Source organism: Melospiza melodia, chromosome 6 (assembly GCF_035770615.1).
Source record: "Melospiza melodia melodia isolate bMelMel2 chromosome 6, bMelMel2.pri, whole genome shotgun sequence".
In the NCBI taxonomy this organism is placed as follows: domain Eukaryota; kingdom Metazoa; phylum Chordata; class Aves; order Passeriformes; family Passerellidae; genus Melospiza; species Melospiza melodia.
The window spans coordinates 6,066,906-6,090,624 of NC_086199.1; the positions used below are offsets into that span (position 1 = coordinate 6,066,906).

The window sequence follows — 23,719 nt, forward strand, 5'->3', positions numbered from 1 at the left end:
AGTTTGTGATTCTCTGTGAAAAAAGTGGGTACAAAGTGCTAAGGGAGGAGTACAGACTGCTGGATTTTTAATGAAATGTTCAAGTTTGTGTGCTTATTCTTTCTTGTTAAATGGCAAAGCAGCAGCCACAGTAAATCTAGCTGAGGTCAAAATTTTTAAAGCCATTATGGATATTTCCAGAAAACCAATACTTTTGACAGAATATTCCCTGTGACTTGCTCAGGCCCTGAAAGTCAAAGGCATTAAATGTGGTTTAGTTTTCATATCTAATTGCTTTGAAGTGGGTGATGTGTGCTGTTGAAATGGTGTTTTAGTTTGCACACTGTTAATTTCTGTGTGGCAGATATGTTTTAATTTGTTCCAGAAGAGAGCTGTGTTAGTCATATGGAAGTGATAGAATTATATTTTGCATATACAGTAATTCTGTGCCTTTTCAAGTGCACACCATCTGTTCAGCTTTTTGCCAGCAAGGCACAATTTTACTGCAGCCTGCAGAAAAGAGACATCCTGGTCAGTCTGGTCAGGGAGAGCACTGAGCAAAGGGCTGAGACTTCTTTGTTCTGGGGCTCAAATGTCCTCTCTGTGCCTCACAGTCTCTTCCTTTAAAGCCAAAAAATTGGTTCTAGGCTTTACTTGCAAAAATATTGCAGATACTGAGATGAGCTGATCTAGGAGAAAAACAAATGTGTGTAACAATTCATTCAAAGCCAGATTCTGTGAGGTCCTGAACACTTCTGTTGCTGAGTTGTTGAATACCTCCCTGCCTTGAATCCTCAGGGAAAAAAAAATGTGATTGTTAAAATTTTTGTTATTCCTTCTCCTCTTGCTGTGTATATTGGTGAAGCATAAAGACACACTTGTATTTTTTTGTGTGTGTGTGGAGACAGCATTATTGGTAGCTTGTTCAGCAAAGGTGTTAATGATTGCTGATGGTGTTTGTCTGAATCTCTTGTTTGTGTTCCAGCACAAAGCATGTTGCACATTGGGAACCTGCCACATGCAATGAGTGATGTTATGCACAGACAGCTTTGCTCAGTGCTGCCAGTGCTGCTGGAATAAAGGGATTCCTGTTTTCCCTCTGCAGGGTACAAGAAATCACTGAGGATATTAGAACACTTTGAGCCCCTAACTTTATTCTTTAGCAATGTGTCTGGTGTGGGCTTAAAATACCCTTTTTCCACTAGAACCTCTCTTGATTTTGAAGTTTTTTTCACTTAAAACCAAACATTTTTTATACTCAAAAGAATGTTTATATGAAATGGGCTTAAAGTTCTGGAGGAGGGTTGTAGTGCCTGCATGACTGCTCAGCTAACTGGGCTGTGCTGCCAGCTTAAAAATCCTTTCCTGTTGGGGAAACTCATTGGACTCCAATTGGAAACCTAAATACATTTAAATAATTAAGCAAGAGGGCAAAAATAAATAGAGATTTTTTTAAATGTGCCTAGTACATTTTATTTTGTCTTCTTTTATTTCCACAGTCTGTTGTTAATCTGTATTACATTTATTTTAGCAAAGTGCTCTCCAGCCTTTTAGGTTTGGCTTGTCTGGTCCTCCCTCTGCAATGTTTATATATATTTTTGCTCTGCAGCTTGCAGGAAGTCTTCCCCTCACCACTGCCAGGCAGATTTTCCTTTCCCCAAACCTTGCCCTTCAGCTCCTTGCCCCTTCCCAGTGCCTGTTCCAGCTTTAGACTGGAGTGGGGGAGTTCCTACAAAGCTGATTACTTTGGAGCCTGCAGAGCCTTCCCCTCTTTGTGTGCCTTTAAATACAACCCAGCCCAAATTATGCTTTAGTGTTTGGTGTTTGCAGGCTGCTGTTGAGCAGGCTCCCACCTAGTTCCATACCTCAGCTGAGTTGTTCTGTGCAGTTTAAAAAGTGTTCCTGCCACAGTTTGTGTACCCACAGTTTTCTTTCCCCACATTTTGGCCACGGGTGATATTTGTTTGCCTCTCCTGGCATTGGTGACAAGAGGGAGCATCTACTCCTCTGGGAAACAGCACTTGGCAGCAGGCAGGGCACAGTTCCCTGAGCCAGGAGAAGAGCTCCCTTGCATGTTAGTCTTCTCATGAATCTGAGTCTTTAATTAAGTTTTTAATGATTTGCTCTAGGCTTCAAAAGAATTATAACCTCTGCAGCCAGGCAACTACAATAGGAAATTAATTAGGGTGAGGAGAGCAATGCAACTATCATTTTAAACTGGGCTCCTGAAAGAGGAGGTAACATTGCTTACTTTAATTTCCCTTTGATTTTCAGCCCTGTTGCTTGGCAGTCCCTAAACCAGCAGGGTGTAGCTGAAGGCCCAATGACATTCTGGGACAATAATTGCATTTATTGTTTTTCCTTTGCTTTCTAGTCCAAACCATATGTTTCTGCCTTTCAAGATTAGCCCTGGGCTCTGCTCTATCTCTGTTGAGGGCTCGTGTGCTGCGGGTGCAGGCTGGGCTCTACCACAGCAGCAATCCTGCCTGGCAGGGGAGTCTGCTTGCATTTCAGCTCCTGGCAGAGCCCACTGCAGTGCCCTGGAGTATTCACATGCTTTTAGAGCAGAGAGAAGCTGTGAGACAAGCAGAGAAGAAGGAAAACACAATTCTTATCTTGCTTGCTGTGCTTGTGTTAAAGTAGAATGTAATATAGAGATTGTTTACCCAAAGTGAATGTAATATAGAGAATGCAATATAGAGATTGTTTACCCAAAGTGAGGATGTTTTGTTCCCTTGGCCTATCAGAGCCAAGAAGTGTGTGTGTATCAGAGAGAGAATGAGATGAGTGCAGTGTGAGCAGCTGTAAGCAAGAGTAAGTGCAGAGCAAATTCAGTTTAAATGCAATGTACATGGTATAGTGTAATACAGCCTTCTGATGGTAAAGTCAAATGCATCATTCTCTCTCCCCTTTGATTTACAATAGTGCCCCACCTCCAGAAGCCTGGGCCATGAGGCTGCCAGCTGTGCAGGGTGAGCAGCTGCATGGAATGGCACTGACAGGCTTTGCTGGCCAGTCTCCTCCTGGTGGCCTGGCTGCCAGGCAGGGCTGCTGATTTACTGGGGGTGCAGCTCCCTGCTGGGGGTTCCAGCAGGCTGATACTTCTGCTATGTGTATCTAAATTGAAAACTGATTTTTAGGATATCATTCATACATGAAATATGCTGTCTCTGCAGGTTGTGATTAAAAAATGGTCAATTCCTTGTCCTCTACCTCTGAGTAGTGCCATAGAGACTTTACAGGTAAAGTGCATGCTGGTTTGAAGTTCTAATTTTATTAGTAAACTGTATTGCTTTTTTTACATTAACACTTTCAGAATGGCTTGCAGTTTAAATTCCTTCTTTTATTAATCATCACAGAATCTGAAAAGTTTCATGTCTGTGGTTTGGGCTTATTCTTTCATTATGCCTTTTTTTTTTTCTTTGCATTTATGTTTTACAGGTTTCAAATTCTACCGGGGATTGTAAAGCAAAGCTCTTTCATCTTTCAAAAGAGGTAATCTCTATTAACAATACACAAACTTAAAGGGGGGTGGTGGTATTTAAAAAATCGGGGTTTAAACCTTACCCTGGGTAAGCTGTCCTTGTATAAAACTCGTTATGGGCTGCTGAAATATTTTCTGTACCTGCTGCCAAGTGCTATCCAGTCTCACTTCTTTTTGTATGAAGGCTGATTGTCCAAGTAAGCATTATGAAAATATTTTGGAAATATGACCAAAGAAGAAAGTATAAGAGCTGAAGCAGTGGTCAGCCTCATCATGCAATCAGATCAAGCCCTCAACTGGAAGTTGGTGCTGCTTGGCTGTGTGCTCTTAGTTCCTGGCAGGGTTGAGCAGCTTTCCTGAAACTAACCTTAGCTTTTCCTCACCTGAAGCTGATTCTTCAGGCCTGCTGCAATCTTGTGCATCTCATTGGGTGCCAGCTCTGCTATTTGTTAATTAACATGGCATTTAAATCATTTAACCACCCATCAAGGCTTGCAGGAGGGAAAGTGTCATGTAGAGCCCTGATCTCTGGGGGGTGAAGAGGAAGGGAAAAGGTAAATCTGGGATAGCTCTGTAGTGAGATCTAGGAGGGATGTGGCTGCATTTCTCTGAAAAAAACAAAAGTCCACCCTACCTTCCCAAGAAAAAGGAAAGAAAAGGAAAAAAAAAAACATTGGGCAATGCAAACATCAGACAAATGTTGTCTGTAGATCAAAGAAGAAATGGTGCTTTGACCAGAAACATCTAATGTGAGATTCTGGCCTTTAGTGCTTTGAAGGTCTTGGGACTCATCTCTCCTTCTTTTTAAAATTACCTTTATCAATAGAAAGTGGCAAATCTTTACCAGCATGGGCTTGATTATTTCAGCACAAAAGTGTTTGTTATAGCACAGCTTATTCTACTTGGCAATTGCAGTAAGCTGTACTAGATGATTCATCTCTTTTATTACAAATTTTTGGAATAATACACCACTAATTGTGTGGTTGCATCTTTAATTACATAACTGTCTTAAAACTTTAGATGCCAAAGAATGTTATATTTCCTGTTAATATTTTCTGTTATATTTTGTATTTCATCCAAATTTTTCTGAAGGAGTAATAAAATAGTGAGGTCAGGGTGAAGGAATCAGTAATTTGACAGCCATGGATATTAGAATTTGGAAAAATTCTTAGAGAATTTCACCAGTGATACACTGGCTCTGGGACACATCCTGCCCTTTCTACATAAGTACTTGGCTTCAGTATAGTGAAAAAAGAAAATCTCCCAGTTTTTGGTTTATAGGCAGCATGACTTCTCCTGATGATGAAACTGAGCTATGTGCACTTGAACTGACATGACTTGAAAAGTTTGAATTTTTGTGGCCTGATTAGAGACACCATTTCTGTCTTGTGGAGATTTATCTCAAAGCATTCATCTGGAAATTTTTCCACTGACTTCCAGCACTTGAACTGAATTCTGAGTTCATACAGATATTTTTCCAACCAGCAGTAACAGCAAACAACTTACAAGATGTTTTCTTTCTCTTTCAGAGTGCTTATGCAATACCAACTATGGCCTTCTCTTTTCTGTGCCATACCTCAGTCTTGCCAATCTATTGTGAGCTCCAAAGGTAATGTATGAACACATGCAATATTAAAATAGAATTATAACCTTTTTGTAATACTTTCCCTGAGTATTTTTTATTTTTAGGTCAGTACCATCAAACACTGCAGAATAAGGAGCTTTCATGGTTTTGGGAAATGTACAGTTTTAGTCTGTCCTGGCTTTTTCTCTCTTAGAGGAATGAAAAGTAACAAATGTGTTTCCATCATCAGTGTCAGGATATTATCCTGCTCTGGACAGTCAGGAGAAAAAAAAGGGTCATTTGCTAAGGTACTTTAATAGCCATATTTTAAGGCTGTAACTGAATCTGCATTTGGCCATACCTGATCCAGTGATGGTTTTTGACACAGATTCTGTTCCTAGCTCTGAACAGGTTGTCATTGTGGTAAATCCCAATTTTCATTTAAAAGAGACACTGGTAAGTCTAAATTCCATACAAGATAAGGACAGTGTTAATTGTCTGCTTGAAAAGTGCCCTTTTAATTACTAGTTTAAAAATACTTTTAAACCCCCTAAATGTCAGTGACAGCACAGACCTCAGCAAATCCTCAGTGGCCTTAAATTGGACCAAAACTTCCTTATGAAATGCAAGGTACTGTATAGATTGTGCTGTGTTTAATCATCCCCAATACTGATAAAACAACACTGATTTCCTTTTCTTCCTCCATTTTAGTCCATCCAAAAGGAGAATGCAGAATGTAACTGTCACAGGAATTGGGCTGAGTTTCCTAATTTACTTCATATCTGCTCTCTTTGGGTACCTGACATTTTATGGTAAGTGATTTCTTCAGGTATTCCTTGGAACCAAAGTTAATGATAACAGATAAATGTCTTCTGCCTGGAATGCTTCAGGCATTAGAACACTTGTGCCCTCAGAATTTAAAAATTCAAAAGGAAAGGCTTTGAGCTGGGTTTTCCAGCACTGCTTCTGGTTCCTGAGCCAGAAATGTGTTTGTTTGATACATGAACTGAACCAAGAACTGCTCATTTCCTGGAAATGTTGTTGATATTTGATGAAGTAACTGTACCTTTTAATTATCAATCAGAAGTGTGGGTGGGGTATCAAACACTTGCCCTACAAATGCTACAGACATTTTCATTTGCTGTGGAGTTTAGGTGACAGTGTGCTGCAGTACCAATTTAATTACATATGGATTTCTAAATACTTCTGGGTACAGATTTTCAGTAGAGTTTAAACATAGATGACTTCTTCTGTCTGGCATTCTTGTACCTCAGAAAGATTTCAGGCCCCTTTTTTTAAAGTTCCATCCCAGCCCTGGCAGAAGTAGGTGAGTGTCCATTTCATACAGCAGTGACAACACAATGAGTTTATTGAATTTCCTCTACTTGCTGTTTCTGTTGTAGTTTCATACCAATGCTGTCACATAAATGCATCACAGTCATCCATGAGGATCCTTCTGATGTCTTCTGAAAACTCTCATTATGAGATATTCACATGCTAATCTTCATTGATTGGAGTGAATAAAAATTCTTACAGGAGACTGTAAGGCAGTAAATGAAAGTTCTGGTGAGGATTTCCTCTCCTTTCAAGTGTTTCATAATTCTTGATTATGATGGGTGGGGGATGAGAGGGTGTCTGACAAAGCACCAGGAATATTGGCTTTCAGTATCTAATAATTCCAGATTTTTAGGGACTTTTGTACCTTTTACCCCCAAGTATAAGCATGTCTGAAAATATTCCCTAGATACCCAGAAACCTTAGAAAAATTATATGGGGATTTTTGAAGGCCCTGATGGCCTATTGGCCACTGTTGCTGTTTGCTGGCTGTCTGCATGAGGTTTGCTGGAGAATATAAATAAATATAAATTTAAGTGCAACTCAGAGAGGTTCAGTAGGCAGTGCAGGGTAATCATCTGTCCAGATGAAATCTTAATAAGAAGGGAAAAAAAAAAAAAGAGGAAAAAAATAGTCCTGGAAGCCATCCCAGTTCCTGTTACCTTTTCTGCCATGATTTCTTTGGGACCAGATCCTGCCTTCATTCAGTCTGTTTCACTAGGAATGGTTTGGGTTTTCTTCAGGCTTGATTTCCTTTAGGAACTCTAAGACTCAGGAGCCTGAAATGCTGGAATCAAGAGTGGATGTCTGTAAGAGACTTGTGTTGTTTGTTTGCATTTTTCCCCTTGCAAGCTTCTTCTTCTTTTCACTTTTTGGTTGTCTTGTTTAATTAACTTACTTCTTTAAACAGAGAAAGTCTGTTCCCTGTTCCTAAAACACCAGTCTGAGAAAATGTAAAACATTTTATATTAAATTGGAAACAAAAGAACAGTTCCCTCTTTGAAATGAAGCATGTTTCATCTCTCTGTGGTTCACATGGTTTCTGCTGTTTTCTGTGAATTTGAAACTTCACAGGGTGACCAGACTTTGAAAATTTCAGTATATTCTGAAGTCCAAAAAAGCAGAGTTAAGATTAAAAAAGAAAAAAATCAGGGGTAGCAGACTACTCTCAGTGCTCTGACTTTTGCTGTTTAAATTTCCTCCTTTTTTTGAAGCTGTGTCCTTTACATTTGTGTCTTTTCTTTAGGCATCTTTGGCTTCAGCAGAGACTCTGCCTGGCATTGCCTCCTGAAATTTTAATTTCCCTGAAGATTTTGCCTCCTAGTGTATCAGTAATGCCAGAATGTATCTGCATCCCTCAAGCAGATGGATCCATTGGAATGTCACCTTAATTAATTAGCTCCCCATTGATTAACAAAGCAATTAATTTGTTTTGTTTTCAGACAAAGTGGACACTGAGCTGCTGCAGGGTTACTCCAGGTACCTGCCCCATGATACCCTCATCATGACAGTGAGAGCAGCCATTCTGTTTGCTGTGCTCCTGACAGTGCCTCTGATCCATTTCCCAGTGAGTATTCCTGGGAGCTCTGCAGCTGGCACTGAGCACTGGGCACTAATGTTTTGCAGGCTGCAATTCTTGAGTCACATCTAGTCTTGTGTATCTTATTCACTTGTCAAGTGATTGATCAAAGACCACATATTTGCATATGTTCCATGAAAGCTCCAAAATAACAACTAACCACTAAGCTAATTTGTGCTCTTGAGACAGATTTCAGATTAAAACTAGCCCACAGCATTGTTTCTAATTTAGAGAATTCAGAACTTCTAAAGTTTATTTAGTTTGATTTTTTTTTTCCCCTCTTAAATTGAGTTTTGCTGACTTGGTTTTTCCTTTCTACATGCACGCACCCACACACAAACACACTTGTACTTGAAACTCAATTTGATTGTAAATTAAAAACACATCTAGACCTATTTCACAAAAATAAACCCTAGTTTAGCTTATCAATACTGTAGTAGAATTGAAAACCCATTCTTTTAGGAACTGGCAAAACTCTGTGTATGGAAGCACTGTATAGATTATGTATCAGTTGACAACATGCTGACATTTGCTACCAGGCATTTTCAGAGACAAAGACTGTCCCCCAGGCCTTCTTTTGTCCCTCCAAAAAAGGGAGGGACCAGTCATTCCTTCAGACTAATGACCATGTGATAAATCTTGCTTTAATGCTGTAATAAATCTACACTACAGAGAGACAAAGCATTAAACTATTACTGATCTTCTGGCATTTTGATTTTTAAAATGTTCTTTTACATCTGGAATGATGTAATTCTGAAAGTTCTGAAATTGAGGTAAGATCAAAAAATATATGTGTGTATGTATGTATTTACCCACACAATGTTTGTCTTTTATTGTGCAGGCAAGGAAAGCTGTGCTGATGGTATTTTTCTCTCATCTTCCTGGGTCATGGATTTGCCATATCCTTGTCACCTTAACACTGAATGCAGTTGTTGTTCTGTTTGCAATGTATGTGCCAGACATCAAAAATGTATTTGGAGTAGTTGGTAAGTTCTTGTGGTGGTTGGTTTTTTTGGGTTTTATTTTAATTCAAGAAATTCAGTATATGATTCTGCAGTGTACTTCAGTCTTGTCTAAACAAAATCTTACTTTCTGTTTATTAAAGGTTCAACCACATCAACATGTTTGCTTTTTGTATATCCTGGACTATTTTATCTTAAACTTAACAGAGAGGACTTTATATCACCACAAAAACTTGGGGTATGTTTTCTGTTTTCTCATCTGCACTAATAACATTTAAACAGGCTCATTTTGAATGCATTTTAATACACAGTGGAGCACACAATCTGAGGGGCAAAGCTCTTGTTTTCATTGCAGCTCACAAAATCTCTGAGCATTTTCTTTCATCCCTCCTGGTAGATCTGGTCTGTCTGAAACTCCTTCTTCAGCAGAGTTTTTTGGCAAGCAGTGTGTCCATGTACTGGGCAATTGGTCTGATATGTGCTTTTCCCTATAGTTTTCAGATGTTGACTTTTAATCCAGCTTCTGCTCAGTTTTTACCTGTTGCTCTTTTGTCTGAACAGTTGGGACAAATCTAAACTGCATTTAAGTGGGACAGTTTTTGTGCTTGTTTTCTCTAAAAGACTTTGCAAAAACATCTCTCTTTTTTTTTTTTGTTCTCTTCCTTTTTGTTTGGTTTTTTCCCTCCTCTTTGTGGTTTCTCTTTTGTTGTAGTAGGTTAAGTTCTGGGCTGGAATTTGTGCAGGAGCCTGCTTTTTGCACTGTAACTGTCTGTCTTCATGTAACCACTGCTCAGCAGAGTGGCCAAAATGCTGACAAAATGTTTATACATAGTTTTTCTGCCATTCTTATGATTCATGGAGCTGCCCTTGTATTGACAAAACAGGGAATCTGAAAGAAAATATAATAATAATGCCCTCTGACCATCTAAAGTCATGGCTAGTTCCAGCAGATTGGGAACCTGTTATAAATCAGCAAGCTGCAGTCTCTTGAACTGTGGTTTTATCATCATCTGGCTAGTCAAAAATGTTAAAAATCCATTGTAATTTTAATTGTATTTGGAGTAAAATATGAATCAGTTTCTCCATTTCTTTAGAGTTCTAAAGGGCAGATTATTTTTTGTGCAGCTGGATAGTGTGACTGCTCCAGGAATTCCCAGGGAACTATGCCAGGCTTGGTTTAGTTTCCCACTAAGCAGATTCTTTGTGTTTGAAGACTGAATAATTTGAAACATTACAGATTATTTTAAAAGACACTCTTTGTACCTGTTCTTACGGACTTTCATAACATTAATTTTTGCTTTTCTTTCTTCACAGGCATGTGCCTTGGTTATTTTTGGCATTTGTGTTGGCCTTCTCAGTTTGGTTCTGATAATTTACAATTGGGTTGATCAGTAAGAGCTATTGACACTGTGCACTGAGCTCCAGGGGGACAGCAGGGAGCAGAGAGGTGCCAGCACTGCTGCAGTGAGTGCTGCACATCCCAAAGGAGCACTGACCAAAGCTGCCAAGGAAGAAGCAATGCTCCTTTCACCTCCTTTGCTGATGGTCCTGCTTTAATCTTCAGTCATCTTCAGTTACAATTCACCTTTGCCATTCTAAAATATGAGGGTTTGGTGATGTAATAAGGACAGGTAAAAAGGTCTTGAGAATTTCTGCAATGCAAAAATGGTTTAGGGCACATGGTGAAAAAAACAGAAACTTGAAATTACTTGTCCTTTCAAAACAAGGTGAGCAGACATTACATCATCTTTTTGTGCATAATGTGATTTGTGCACACAGGATAGTGCACATTGTCCTAATCCTTGAAAGATTTCTGTTGCTTGACTAATTTCCAAAATTTCAGCCAGTTCACATTAAGAACTTGTTGACTCCAAGTGTTTACCCTAATTTATCCTAAGGTGGATCCAGAGACCAATTGCCTTAGCTCAGTTTAATGGGCATGTCATGATATTTGTTAATTGTTTTTTAAAATACATTTTTTCTGTGTCAGCACACTTGAATCATCCTGATTAATTTTTAAATTAATTTTGCCCATCAAGCACAATAGCTTTTAGTAGCATTTCATTTTGGTGTTTTCATTTTGCAGTTAATAATAGACATTTTTCAATTAATATCTACTTTCAGTAGTACTCAAAGTACCTCAGTATTCCTCCAAGTGAAAAACTTCTCTTTTTCTTTCTTACTCCCATTTTTACAAATCTTTCAGGTTTGAACTAAAGTGTTTCTATATTTTATGTTCTTTTGTGTTTCAGAGAAGATTGGGCTTAAAAGATGACAATCTGCCTCTGTTGAAAACAAAGGGAAATTTTACTTTTATGGAACCCTAATTTTACCTCAGATATCTTTGAACTTCCATGTAGTCTTTTATAATTCCTTATTTTTTAGGCCCCTGAATGTGAATGCAGTTTTCAACACCAGCTGGGCTTTGAAAATGCTGTACCCACAAGCAAAGTTTTCTTGGGTACCCACAAGAAAAGTTCCTCATTTTAGTAGATTGAAAGCAGTGGCTGAGACCATGGAAGGTTTTTAGCATTTCCTTCTCTCAGGTGGGATCTGATAGCACTAAAGTGGCCTTATCTCCTCAGAGATTTCATGCCCTAAGGAAGCAAAGGCTGATTGATCCTGTCCTGTCTAAAGGGGAGGAGCAGCAAATAGCAGAGTTGGAATCACCTTCTCCATTCCTGATTTCTCCTGCCAGCAGATCACAACAGATCACTGGGCTCTCTCAGGGTCCAGGAGTTACTTTTCATTTTTGATGGATGGCCTGAAGGCACCCAGGTGGTGCAGGTTAGTTCTGCTTCAGAAATCCTTTTGGCTTGGAAGTGTCCTTCTCCCTGGGAGTTTAATTTAGAAACAGACTCTGTGGTGAGGCCAGGGAGCTAACTCAGGAATTTTGGTAGGATCCCAAAGAAAAAGATCCCTGGAAAGGACTGCAGTTCTTTTTCTATCAGAGTTTCTAGCAGAGGTTTCTTGAGTGCAGGTGAGCCCTGCAATAGTTTGGCAGTACCAGAAACAGCAGATCCACACTTGGCCAGGAGTTCCCAGCTCCTCCTGTGGCACTGGCAGTGGCTCCTGTCACATGTTTACCCAGCAGAAAACCAAGGTGACCACGAGATGTGACATTATCTGCCTGAAAAGTGAACTTGCCTTTATTTTTCCAATTCAAACTGCTGCTAACCAGGTGCAGCTGCCTTCCTGCCTGTGGCTGCCCTTTGATGGCTGACTCTCATGGGCTTTGTTACACTGCAGGGATTCAGATGCTCATGGAATCTCTGGCCCTGCTGTAGAAAACTAAATATATACCTTGTAAAAGTGTACCTTGAGTCAGCACTGACAGCTGTGCATCAGGAAGTGATTTTCTGTCTGACTGAACCAGAACTTCTTTGGAAAACAGGAGACCTTACATTGGTGAGAATGAACTCAGGGATTTTTGTTAGACACTAGAATTTAGGGAGTGTATTTATTAGAAATTTTATGGAAATTGTTTCTCATTTATTATCTGCTCTTGTAGCATACTGTTGAGTAGTACTGGTAGGTCATTACTGCAGTCACTTTTATTTTAAACTCCAACCAGTAATGCTGAAGTCTGAATACTTAGATTATCTGTGAGGGGACAAAGTTGGCAAAGCTTTGCTGAGCTTTTGCTCTTCCCTCCTCTCCCTGAAAAAGCTGAGTCTCACCATGCACTGTACTGCTCCGTTGCCCTGGGGCAGTTTGGTTTGTGTGCATCATCTTGAAAATATGACTGAGAAAATACCTGAAATACAGTGTTAATTTTACAGGGGATTCCTTAGTGCTGCAGAAATCACTACAGTATTGTTTTTAATCCTTGGGTATTATCCCAGCCAGCCTGGCTGCTGACTGACTGTCCTGAAAGGTAACTTTGGAATGATGAATTCCAGTGTGTGAAGTTGATGAGGATGAATGGAAGCAATTCACAGCTCTGCTGAGCTCTGTTATTACATTTTGGCTGCAGAAAGGAGAGCACAGGGGTTTACAGAATGCCTGTTACCTTTCACTGAGAAAAACCCTAGAAAGGCTGCTACTTCTGAGTTTCTGTAGTTCATAACTTAAATATGGAGGAGCAGAAAAATAATTTCTGTTCCCAAATTTAGAAGATATGAGTGTTGTGCACAATGAAAAACCAGAGTAATTTATCCTTCTCACCTCCCACAGCTGTGCTATGCATTGTGTCTCTCAAGGGTTTTTCTACAATTGTGCACTTCCATGAAGGTTTTGAGCAGAAGAGGCCTCCAGTGTGGAACTCTCAGTTCATTTAAATGCTGACAAATATTGTCTTCATTATTCTTGCATACAGATATTTTTTCTTCCAAATTTCCAGATTTATGAATTTCAGTGATTCTGCTTTATTGCCTGTCATCAGCATTTTCCAACCTTCTTCACTGAAGACTTGACAGGGATGAATGAAAGGACCCACAGCATTTCTGAACTCACTTGGAAAGGTTCCTTTTCCCCAGTTGAGCAGGAAGAACAATGTGAGAGATGAAAATTAATTGGTTGCCTTTGATTTATTTTCTCTTTTTCTCCTGTTTCCATTGCTTGTCCATTTGGAGGCTGCTCAAGTTTCAGCTGGACTGTGGTGAGCTGGGTGTGAAGAATGGTTTTTGTAACCAGCATGGCAGGAAGGAGGCTGCTAAACAACAGAGCTCAAAACTAGGATTATTGTGGAACTCCTTTCTTAGTTAGATTTCATTTAACACTGCACCTGAAATTGTTGTTTTCCAGTTGATTTTGGTGTTGAAACCATTCAGTGCAGCTGCTCTCCATACAAAGAAACCTTTGCAGATGTTTACTCTTGCTGCCAGTGGGAGAGAATTTTCAGTATTATAAACTGCAGTTTGTGGTGGTGGTCTTGGTATTTGTGTGCTTCAGTGGTGTTCATCCAGCCATGCTTCATGTGGAAATGGAATTCCCAAAAGAAATTAATAATGATGTGGATGTAAAAATTGCCCAGCTCATGTCAAACCTGTGTGTTGTACAACAGATTTTCTGTTCTGAGTTCTTGCCTCAGAGTCACTGTGGAACAGCCAGTGTTGGAAAAAATGCAAAAAATAAAGAACAGTTTACACTCCACACAGCTGTGTGTGTGATCCCCACTCTGTTGTGCAGCTGATGTTCTGCAGCACATCCTGAAATGTTCCCAACTGCCCCTCCCAGGCCAGTCTGCTCCCAGGGATGGATTTTACTCTTTGGACTGTGCTCTCCAGAACACCAGGATGCAACAATGAGCAATGCAGTTATTGTCCTCCCAGGTATTGGTTCATGGACAGCAAAGCTGCCTCTCCTGTGCTGTGAACAGGAGCCAGCAGAATTTATTTCAGAGGCTGGTGTTCTTCAAGAATCAGGAGGTTGGAAGTTAACAAATGTAACTAATCTCAATGTCTCAGCTGGAAGTGAATGCATCTAACCCAAACTCACTGGTGGTTTAGCTACAACCACTTGCCAGGTAGGAGCTTACCACAAACAGAACTGACCCATATGTGTGGATGATGTTTAGAGCTTTTGAAAATGTCAGTTGTACTCAGGAAGTTCAGAAAAATAGAGTGGAAGGTTGTAGGTCTATCAAAATGGTTTCTCTTAGAAGGGTGAATTCAGTGTTCTTCAATATTTATTTCACAGCTCTGTGCCAGCACTGCCTCTGGGATGTGGGGAAAGGATGAGCAGTTGGCCTCGGGTGAAAAACTGCTCATGGAGACACTTTGGGAGGAACCCTCTTGCTGAGCAAGGTGAGGGGCAGTGATGGGGAGCAGGCCATTTCCTTACTGCAGCATGGATGTCCATCCTGGCTGTAAGTCTCAGTGCTCTCCAGCAGCTGTGTGCTGTGAGTGCAGCTCCCAGCACTTTGCAAGGTCCAGGGTGTCGGTTTCTCGGCTGTTTAGGTGGCCTGGAAAGGCCCAGGGTGGCCTTGGACAGCCCAGCGCTTCAAAGGATGAGAAGAGGCTTCAGATCTTTCCTCGGTCTCGGTGTTTATTAATTGTTTATCTAAAAGATTTTCTCTTGGCCCGACAGAGGTCTGCACAGCAGCCAGCCATGGGCACACTGAGAGCCCCCGGGGCGGTCACCTATCTTTATACTCAAAATTACATATACAATATTTATCATTTTTCCCCAATACCTTTTACCCTTATTAACCAGTGCACTTTTAGTAATAACCAATCCCAAAGTGCCAACATCACCACAGAAGATGGAGGCTAAGAAGAAGAAGAAGAAGGACAGGACACGCCCCAATTCCTCCATCTTACTTCTTTAGACCCCCCTGTACAGAAATCCTAAACCCTGTGTTTCACACTCTAATTAACTTATCCCTTCACCATTCACCCAGTGAAATCCTCCCAGTCCTCATACAGGTGTCGTCTCCCGTGCAGGATCAAAGTCCTGCCACCAGACACTTCTGGCAACATTCCAGGACTCCTGAGCCCCCCAGGGGTGGTCTCGGCCACTCTGCACATCAGTCCTGAGGTGCTGAGATCCCACACCAGGGGAGTCCTGGCTATAAGCAAACATGGAAACCTCCTCATCATTGTGCTGCTGCCTTGATTCCAGAGCTGCAGGAAAGTTCACACATGTGGAAATGAGTACCAGCAACTCTGTTCACTTGATGGTGCTTGCCCCAAGTGGAGCTGGCACCAAGGAGCACAAAGCCCAGCATTTTCCCTCAGTGCAGGATGGAGCCCTGTGCTGCACTGGCTGTTTTGGTGCTGTGTCCTGGCTGTGCTCAGCCTTGCTCCCAGCACCTGGTTTGAATTCTGAGCTGGTTTGCACACGAGGTCACACTTTTATTGTCAGCCCAGCCAAGGGCAGGACGGTTCATCTTGGGAAGGTTTGCACTGAGCCTTTACATGGCTGCCATGAATGCCTTCCCCAGCTGATTCCCATTCCAGATTTCAGGCATGGTTTAATTGGAGTCACCAGGTGATGAACACCAGGGGAGGTTGGTGTGGTGGCTGGGCAGCCCAGGGTGCAGGATGGCTTTCCTGGAGACAGGCTGGAAATTCCTGCTCCACACATCATGGAGCAAATCACTGATGTGGCCAAGGAGAGTTAATGAGCCCTGGAGGCTTGGGGCTGTTGTTCCAGTCTGTGCCTTTCAGGAGCCCATCTTGCTGCTCCATGGACTGATGTGAGACTGGGTTCCTGGCAGCCCCTTCTCTCTGCCCTCCCAGGTAGCTCCACTTGATTCTGGGATTTACACAGGGATGGAGAAAAGATTTGGGATGTGGTTATGACAGCACAGAACCTGTTGGGCTGGAGTTGAGGGCCTTGAAAATCTCAGGCCTTATTCTCACCTTCTGTCACACTTGGCTTTGGGGTGTTCTTTGGGCTGAAAGTGGGGTTTAGTGCAGCATTTCTGGGTGTGTGCAGCTCCTGGCTGGGAATCTCCTGTAGGAAAAAGGTTAAAGAGCCTCTGCTTTACAGCTTCCTACAGGGCTGGCACTGGGACTCACTTTTGATGTTTTACTCCTGGTTTGGATGAACAACTTCCATCCATGTTGAATTCATAGGGTTTATTCACTTCTCAGCTCACACTTCTGTAGTCCACTTCTCTTTCTTCAAATATAACAATCAGTGTTTGATCCTTTGGGCCAAAGCAGTGAGCAGAATTAGCTGCACATGGATGGGTGCAGAGACAGCTTGGGCAGAAACTGTGCCAGGGGGACCCCTGTCAGCCCATATGTGCATGGCACTGGGGCAAACTTCTGGAATATTCCCCAGGATAACACCTTCTCTTGGTGCATTCCAATTTCAGGAGTATTCCCCAGGATAACACCTCCTCTTGGTGCGTCCCAATTTCAGGAGTATTCCCCAGGATAACACCTCCTCTTGGTGCATTTCAATTTCAGGAGTATTCCCCAGGATAACACTTCCTCTTGGTGCATTTCAATTTCAGGGATATTCCCCAGGATAACACCTCCTCTTGGTGCATTTCAATTTCAGGGATATTCCCCAGGATAACACCTCCTCTTGGTGCATGCCAATGTCAGGGATATTCCCCAGGATAACATCTCTTGGTGCATTCCAGTTTCAGGGATATTCCCCAGGATAACACCTCCTCTTGGTGCATTCCAATGTCAGGGATATTCCCCTGGATAACATCTCCTCTTGGTGCATTTCAATTTCAGGAGTGTTCACCAGGATAACACCTCCTCTTGGTGCATTCCAGTTTCAGGGTTATTCCCCAGGATAACACCTCCTCTTGGTGCATTTAAATTTCAGGAATATTCCCCAGGATAACATCTCTTGGTGCATTCCAGTTTCAGGAGTATTCCCCAGGATAACACCTTCTCTTGGTGCATTCCAGTTTCAGGAATATTCCCCAGGATAACATCTCTTGGTGCATTCCAGTTTCAGGGATATTCCCCAGGATAACACCTCCTCTTGGTGCATTCCAATTTCAGGAGTGTTCACCAGAATAACACCTTCTCTTGATGCATTCCAATTTCAGGAGTATTCCCAGGATAACACCTCCTCTTGGTGCATTTCAGTTGCTGCTTGTTGTGTGGTCATAGGAGGCTCCTCACCCTGAGCTTTGGGTAGGGGTGCAGGGGAATTCCCAGTGTTGCTCACTGAGCAGGTGCTGACCATGTTCTTCAGCACTCCCAGAGGTGCAGGGAGCTGTGGTGAGGTCCCTTGTGGTGGGTGAGGGTGCAGATGGAAGATTTGTCTGGGAGGGACTTTGCTTTGAGGTCACCAGAAAGGATTTGAGACTCAGCACTCCCACAGTGCCTTCAGCAGGGAGCTGTGGCCTTCACTGCCCTTTGGATATTGACATGTTTGAGTGCAGGGTCACAGTAATATGTGGAATTTATGCCCCCAAATTGCTGCATCTTCAGAGTATTGGTTCTTTTCCCCCTCCTGATGTGTGCTTTTCTGGGGAGCAGTGCTGCACACTGAGGTCCTGCTTGCAGACAGCTTGCCAGGCACTGTTGGAATGGAAATGGAGAGCTGAGAGCTCTTTCCTTACATGATTTAGTGTTTATTCATTACCCCTGTCACATGAGGTTGGGCTGCTGTGGATTTGGGGCACAGACAGCAGTGAAGGGCAGGAGGAGCCATTGCCATGGCACTTTGGGGTGCCAGCTGTCACCACAGCTCTGCCCAAGGACTGATGGGGGATGAGCAGGAGCAGCCTCAGCACAGCCAGTGACACCATCCAGGGCAAGCAGGCCTTGTGCACAAGTGATCACCAGATGGGATGAGGGAGAGAGGTCCGTGTTTGAGGGACACCATCCCACAAGGTGCTCAGAGTGTCACTGCTGGGCCCAGCTCAACAATTGTTGAAATGGTGCAGTTTTCCTTTTGGTGTTTGCTGGCACAGTTTCCATTGCTGTTAACAAGTCAAACATTCTGGAATCATCTGAGCAACAGGAACATTCATCTGGTGCTTTTCCAAGGGGAGACTACTCTGATGATGGTGGACAGACATTGTCTTGGCCTGGGGAGCCAAAGATGTCTGTTTTGCCATTCCTTAATCTGACAGCTCAGTTTGGTGAGTCACAAGCCAAGGAATGACATTTCCCTGGGGGATGCAAAGCCTCAGGCTGAAACTGCATGGAAACCGTGGACAGATCTTTTTTTTTTCCACCCACAAATACTGAAAGTTGATATTGCACCTTCTCCCAGCCCCTGGGGCTGTTCCTGCAGGGCCTGTGCCTCGTGTTTGCCATGGCTTATCTAAACAAGGCCTTCCCTTGGAGCTGAGGTGTCGCTGCACATTCTCCAGCACGCTGCAAAGGGGGAAACATTTGGCTTTAGCACTTCCCTGCCACCCTGTGCTCCTGCTGCAGGGGTGGAATACAAACACCAGGGTTTTAGGGGTCCCAGGGGAGGCCAAGCAAAATTCCTTGCTTTGAAATGAATGTTAATGCTGAGAAATGGAGTCATAATGCTGAGAATAAAGAGACTCCACGTACATTCATGTTTTGATAGCTCAGCATTATCCATTAGGCTCCAGCAGCTGGAATTCAGGAGACTGTGGAACAATCTTTGAATGGTGATTTTGAGTGTTTTGTGGATTTTGTGCACATTTTAGCCCCAGTTTTGACTTGCATGATTTGCCTCTCCTGGCTTCAAGGAGAGTTGGATCAGTCCTTTGAAGGTGTTTTCTTAAGGGAGTTTAACCACTGTGAAAGCACAGTGGAGCAGCCTTGGCTATATAAATCAATTTGGAAGTGACTTATAAAGAGCTTAATTTGCCTTCTATTAAAATCCCTTGTCATCTCTCCACTCCCTCCAGCTTGCTGTTAAATGATCTTTTGGGAGAGTGAGGATTGAAGTCCTTTTTCTGCTGCAGAGGGAACGTGCTTGACTGAAAAATCTGAAAAAAGCAGGGTCCTGTGGATGTTACCTGGAAAAACACACGAGGTTTTGTTAGAAAATTTGGTGAATTTAAAAGCTCTTTTGTTGTCCTGTTCCAGCCCAGGGGCTTAGAGTGACAATAAAGGGCATGAGCAGGTGAGGGTCAGTCCCTTTTCCTGGTGGAATCCTGGAGCTCAGAAAGTCTTTAGGAGCCCAGATCCCAGGGGCTTTCAGTGATTGCTGGAACCTTCATGATCCAGGCCCTAAAGAGGGGCTTCTTCTGGCCAGGCTGGGCTCTGACACAGCCAGGCTGGCTCTGGAGCAGCCCCAGAACTGCTGGAGGTTGCTGCAGCTGCAGGGAGGCCAAGGCTAAAGATCACCAAGGCACAAGAATTCCCCAGGGAAGGAGGAAGGTATTGAATGTGCAGGGAATGCCCCAACAAAGGCAGGAATTATGCATCTGACTCCATGTTCTCAGAAGGCTAATTTATTACTTTATAATACTATATTATTTTAATACTATATTATTTTTTAAATTTTATATTTACTTATATATAAATAAAGAATACTATATTATACTGAAGAGTACAGAAAGGATACTTGCAGAATGCTAGAAAGATAATAATGAAAACTGGTGACTCTCTCCAGAGTCTTGACACAGCTGGGCCCTGATTGGCCAAAGAGTCAAAACATCTCACACCACAATCCACTGAAACAATCACCTGTGGGTAACAATCTCCAAACACATTCCACACAGGAGAAGCAAATGAGAGAAGAATTGTTTTCCTTTTTCTCTGAGGCTTCTCAGCTTCCCAGGAGAAGAATCCTGGGCAAAGGGATTTTTTCAGAGAGTGTGAATGCTGCAGGAAGGTGGCTGAGAGGGGAAGGGAGGAGGAGCAAGGTGAGGAAGGATTTGTTGGGTTGTCTCTTGAAAATGTGGAGCGGCAAAGCGTCCATTCAAAAGCCCGTGGCACCATCCCCGCTGTGCAGGGGCTCTGTGGGCTGGGAGGGGACACAGCCCCTCTCTCTGTCACCCTCTGTGCCTCCCTGGGATCCTTGCCTGGTTTGCCCTCACCCCCCACCATGGTCCCATTGTGGTGACCCATCTTGGAGCCTCATCCTCCTCCTCCAAGGAAGCCAGAGGAGAGCCTGAGGCCGCAGCCTGTCACCCAGCCCTTCTGAGCTGGCCTAAACACACCAGCCTGTCCCCAAGGGTCTGAAAGAGCCACAGGTTGGCTCAGTGTGGGTGGGAGATGCTGTGAGCACCAGCATGGCCCCTCCCAGGCTGCATCCCTGGAGAGACTCCACCAGCACTGACACTGGGATTGTTTAAGCACTGTCACACCTCTGGGGACCAAAGCTGGCCATCACAACCCTCTGTGATGGGGACAGTGCATGGGCAGGGCACCACAGGGCTTTTGATGCATCCCAGCAGCTCCAGCTGGTTTGGTCTCTACTGATAATAATGAAAACTTGGTCTCTACTGAGTTTTACTCAGCCAAAAACTCTTCAGTGAGCAGCTGTGGGAGCTGCCTGCCCCAGCCTGGGTGTGGGGCTCAGGGGTGGCCTCTGACAGGAGATCTTGGGGCGCAGCAAACCTTAATTCCTGCTTCCCTTTCCATGTGGTGACTCTTTGTTGCTGCCAACAGTGACAAGCAAAACTGAGCTTCACCTGAGGATGTTACAGCAAGCTTTTGAGCTTTCCCACCCAGGCTGGGCTGGTTACAGACTCATCTTTTCTGCTTTAATTACACCACAGAGAAACCCAGGTTGCTGGAAGGATTTCTGAAACAAGCCTGGAATGCAGCAAGCGTCATTGTCAGGAGCTGCTGAGCAAGCAGGGTTTAACAGGGTGGCACAACTTTTTCCTTCTATTCTCTGCAAAACAAGGTGCAGTCACAAGGACTGAGGGGAGCCATATGCTGAACCTGCATTTCTATTTTTACTCCCCTGCTCCATTATGTTCCAAGAATAATTTTTTTAGTGCACAGCAGGGTAGGAAAAAACTCGTGCTGATGGCATCTCAGCTATCCCCATTGTGCTGGGAGGAAGGAGGCAGCTGCTTTGCTGAGCTGGCACTTCCATGAACCCACATTCCAGGTACTGAGGCCATTTGCTCATCGGGGCTTGTTTGACGAAATGGCCACCAGGGTTTATATTTAGGTCCTGCCTGTCCTGCCAAGTTCCCTTAAATTCTTGTAAGTTGAATGAAGTTGGAGGGGGGGGGGGGTGGGAGAGGATCAGCTTGAAAAATAGAGCTGCTAATCTGCCTGTGGTGCCTCTGGGAGAGCCTTGGGATGCCCTGTCCCCCCTGGGGCTCTGAGCATCCCATCCTGCTGGGAGGGGCAGCAGCTGGGGCAGCCTGGGGCTGGGGGCTGCCCCACAGAGCCTGTGGCCACTGCTGGGGTGCCAGGGGAGTGAGTGAGTGAGTGATGGGGGAAGGATGGGAGGAATATTTATAGCTGGTGCTGGGCCTGGGGTGATCACCATCCCAGGGATGTGAAGGGCACAAGTGTTCAGGGCAGCTCCCCAAGCACAGCAGGATGCAGGGATCAGGAGCACAGGTGTCCTGATGGTGAGGGCAAGGGCTCTGCAGTGCCATTTCTTGCTGGGGAGAGCCCCCAGCCCGTCCATCCTTTAAAGCAGAGCAGGAGAAAAGGGGCTGGGAGGACAGCTCATAGCCAGGGATGGGCAGTGGGTGACCCCAAAGCCATCCCTTGGCTCATCAGGCACCCACAGAGCTCTCTGCTCCTGCTCTGACACACTGACCCTGCCCTCCTCTTTATCCAAGCTCTCCTTGAGGATTGCATGGTTTCCCTTGGACTGGGCTTGTTTGGTGATGCTGGACAAACTCACCAAAACAAAGGTTTTGGGTAGGAAACGTGGCCCTGGCCCCCAGCACCATCATGGGAAAAGCCAGAGCAGCCCCAGCCCTGCAGCCAGGCCTTCATCTGCCCTGGGCATCTGCTCCTTTCCCCTGGAGATCCTGGGACGTGACCAGCAGTGACTGGATTCAATGTTAGTTCAGAATAATTTTCACCTTTCCTTGGATAGAACAGATTACCTCCTTCAGAATTCACACGTCTGCTGATACAGTTGTTTTTCAATCAGTGTTCTTTTATGATCACTTGTCAGTTCCCAAATCTGACTCCTGAGTCCCAGGGCAAGCAGGAGAACTGTTCCACATCACCAATTTTCACCACTTCAGTAGGAATGAAAAGAATTAACCATGCCTGACCATCATATAGACACTGTCTGCTTTAAGGTTGTGCCAGCAGCCAGCATTTAATCTTTTAAAACAAAAAATCCTTTTACTTCTCATGATTGTAGAATTTAATCTTTTAAAACAAAAAAATCCTTTTACTTCTCATGGTTGTAGAGTGGATCTGGGACATACAGGAGCACAGCCAAGGTGCACTCAATAAATTGTTGTGAAAAACCTCACGGTGCTCAGTGCTTGGAGCTGCTCAGGGGGATGGATGCTTGGATTTGGTGAGGTGTTTCAGCTCCCTTTCCATATGAGATGTGCCTGGTGAGCCAGGGAGGGCATGAGAGGCAGGAGCTCTCAGCCCACCATGCACAGCAGGGAATTCCAGCAGCTCCTTGTGCTTATAGAGAGGGGAGCAGGGCAGAGCTGAGCTCCCCTCCTGCTGCCTGCAGGGAGCTCTGTGTGTGTCCCCTGACACAGGAACCACACCCAGGCCGCTTCCCTGGTGATGCCAGGGGGTTTGGGAGGGCTGGTTTGGGGTTTAGGGATGATGAACCCTGGATGAATTCCCCAGGGTCTGCTCTGCAGCCCTCAGCAGGCACTGCCCATGAGGTTCTGCTCCTCAAGCTTGACTCTGCTGCACAGGGATTCTCTGACTATCCACAGATCCATGCCTTGCTGTCTTTGTTTTCTGGCCAGCTCTGCTTTCCTGCCAAGGGAAGGGGCACAGGACATGTCTGGCTGTCACAATTCCCTGTCTGTCCCTGTGTGCCAGGCACCTGTCTGCCCAGAGATCCCCCTGGCTTTGTTCTTTGGGGATCTCTGGCTTTGATTTCAGCTCAAATTCCTCCCTCCCTTCCTCCTCCTCCTCAGGCTGCCAGGCCCACACCAGGGCAGGCTGGGTCTGGGAGCCCTGGGCAGATATTTCTGAGCTGACAAAATCCACACCAGGCTGAGTCTTGCTGCCTTTGTGCTTTCTGCAGAGAAATTTGTTGACATCTGTGCACCCCAATGGGCTATGTCAGTGCTCCCCTGCCATGGAGGTGTGGCACTGCTAGAGGGGACACGCAGCTCCCTTGAGTTTGGCGTGGTCAGTCTCCATCCAGGAGAAGGCAGGTTGCCACACTGTGCACACACCTTGCTTTTCTCCAACCTGCTGGTAGCCCAGTCTTTTCATAAACTCTGATAGTGCTAAAAATGTAGGTAAAATGTTTTTAATTTTTTCTTTATTTTTTCTTAAACCCTCATCACTTGGTCAGCTTCCTGCGGTGTTTTCAGAGTTATTTGTCTG

General features: G+C 43.9%; 1 protein-coding gene across 2 annotated transcripts in view; it reads left to right on the forward strand.

Annotated features, from left to right (window-relative positions):
- SLC38A6 (solute carrier family 38 member 6) overlaps positions 1–13,995 on the forward strand; it is a 38,521-nt gene extending 24,526 nt beyond the window's left edge. For both annotated transcript variants that reach the window (XM_063159753.1, XM_063159754.1), the window contains exons 9-16: positions 3,156–3,221; positions 3,421–3,474; positions 4,993–5,072; positions 5,739–5,839; positions 7,805–7,929; positions 8,783–8,927; positions 9,047–9,141; positions 10,218–13,995. In XM_063159753.1, the coding sequence (XP_063015823.1) occupies positions 3,156–3,221; positions 3,421–3,474; positions 4,993–5,072; positions 5,739–5,839; positions 7,805–7,929; positions 8,783–8,927; positions 9,047–9,141; positions 10,218–10,298 (747 nt within the window). In that variant the 3' untranslated portion in view covers positions 10,299–13,995. The remainder of the gene's footprint in view (positions 1–3,155; positions 3,222–3,420; positions 3,475–4,992; positions 5,073–5,738; positions 5,840–7,804; positions 7,930–8,782; positions 8,928–9,046; positions 9,142–10,217) is intronic.
- Positions 13,996–23,719: the final 9,724 nt, after the last annotated feature.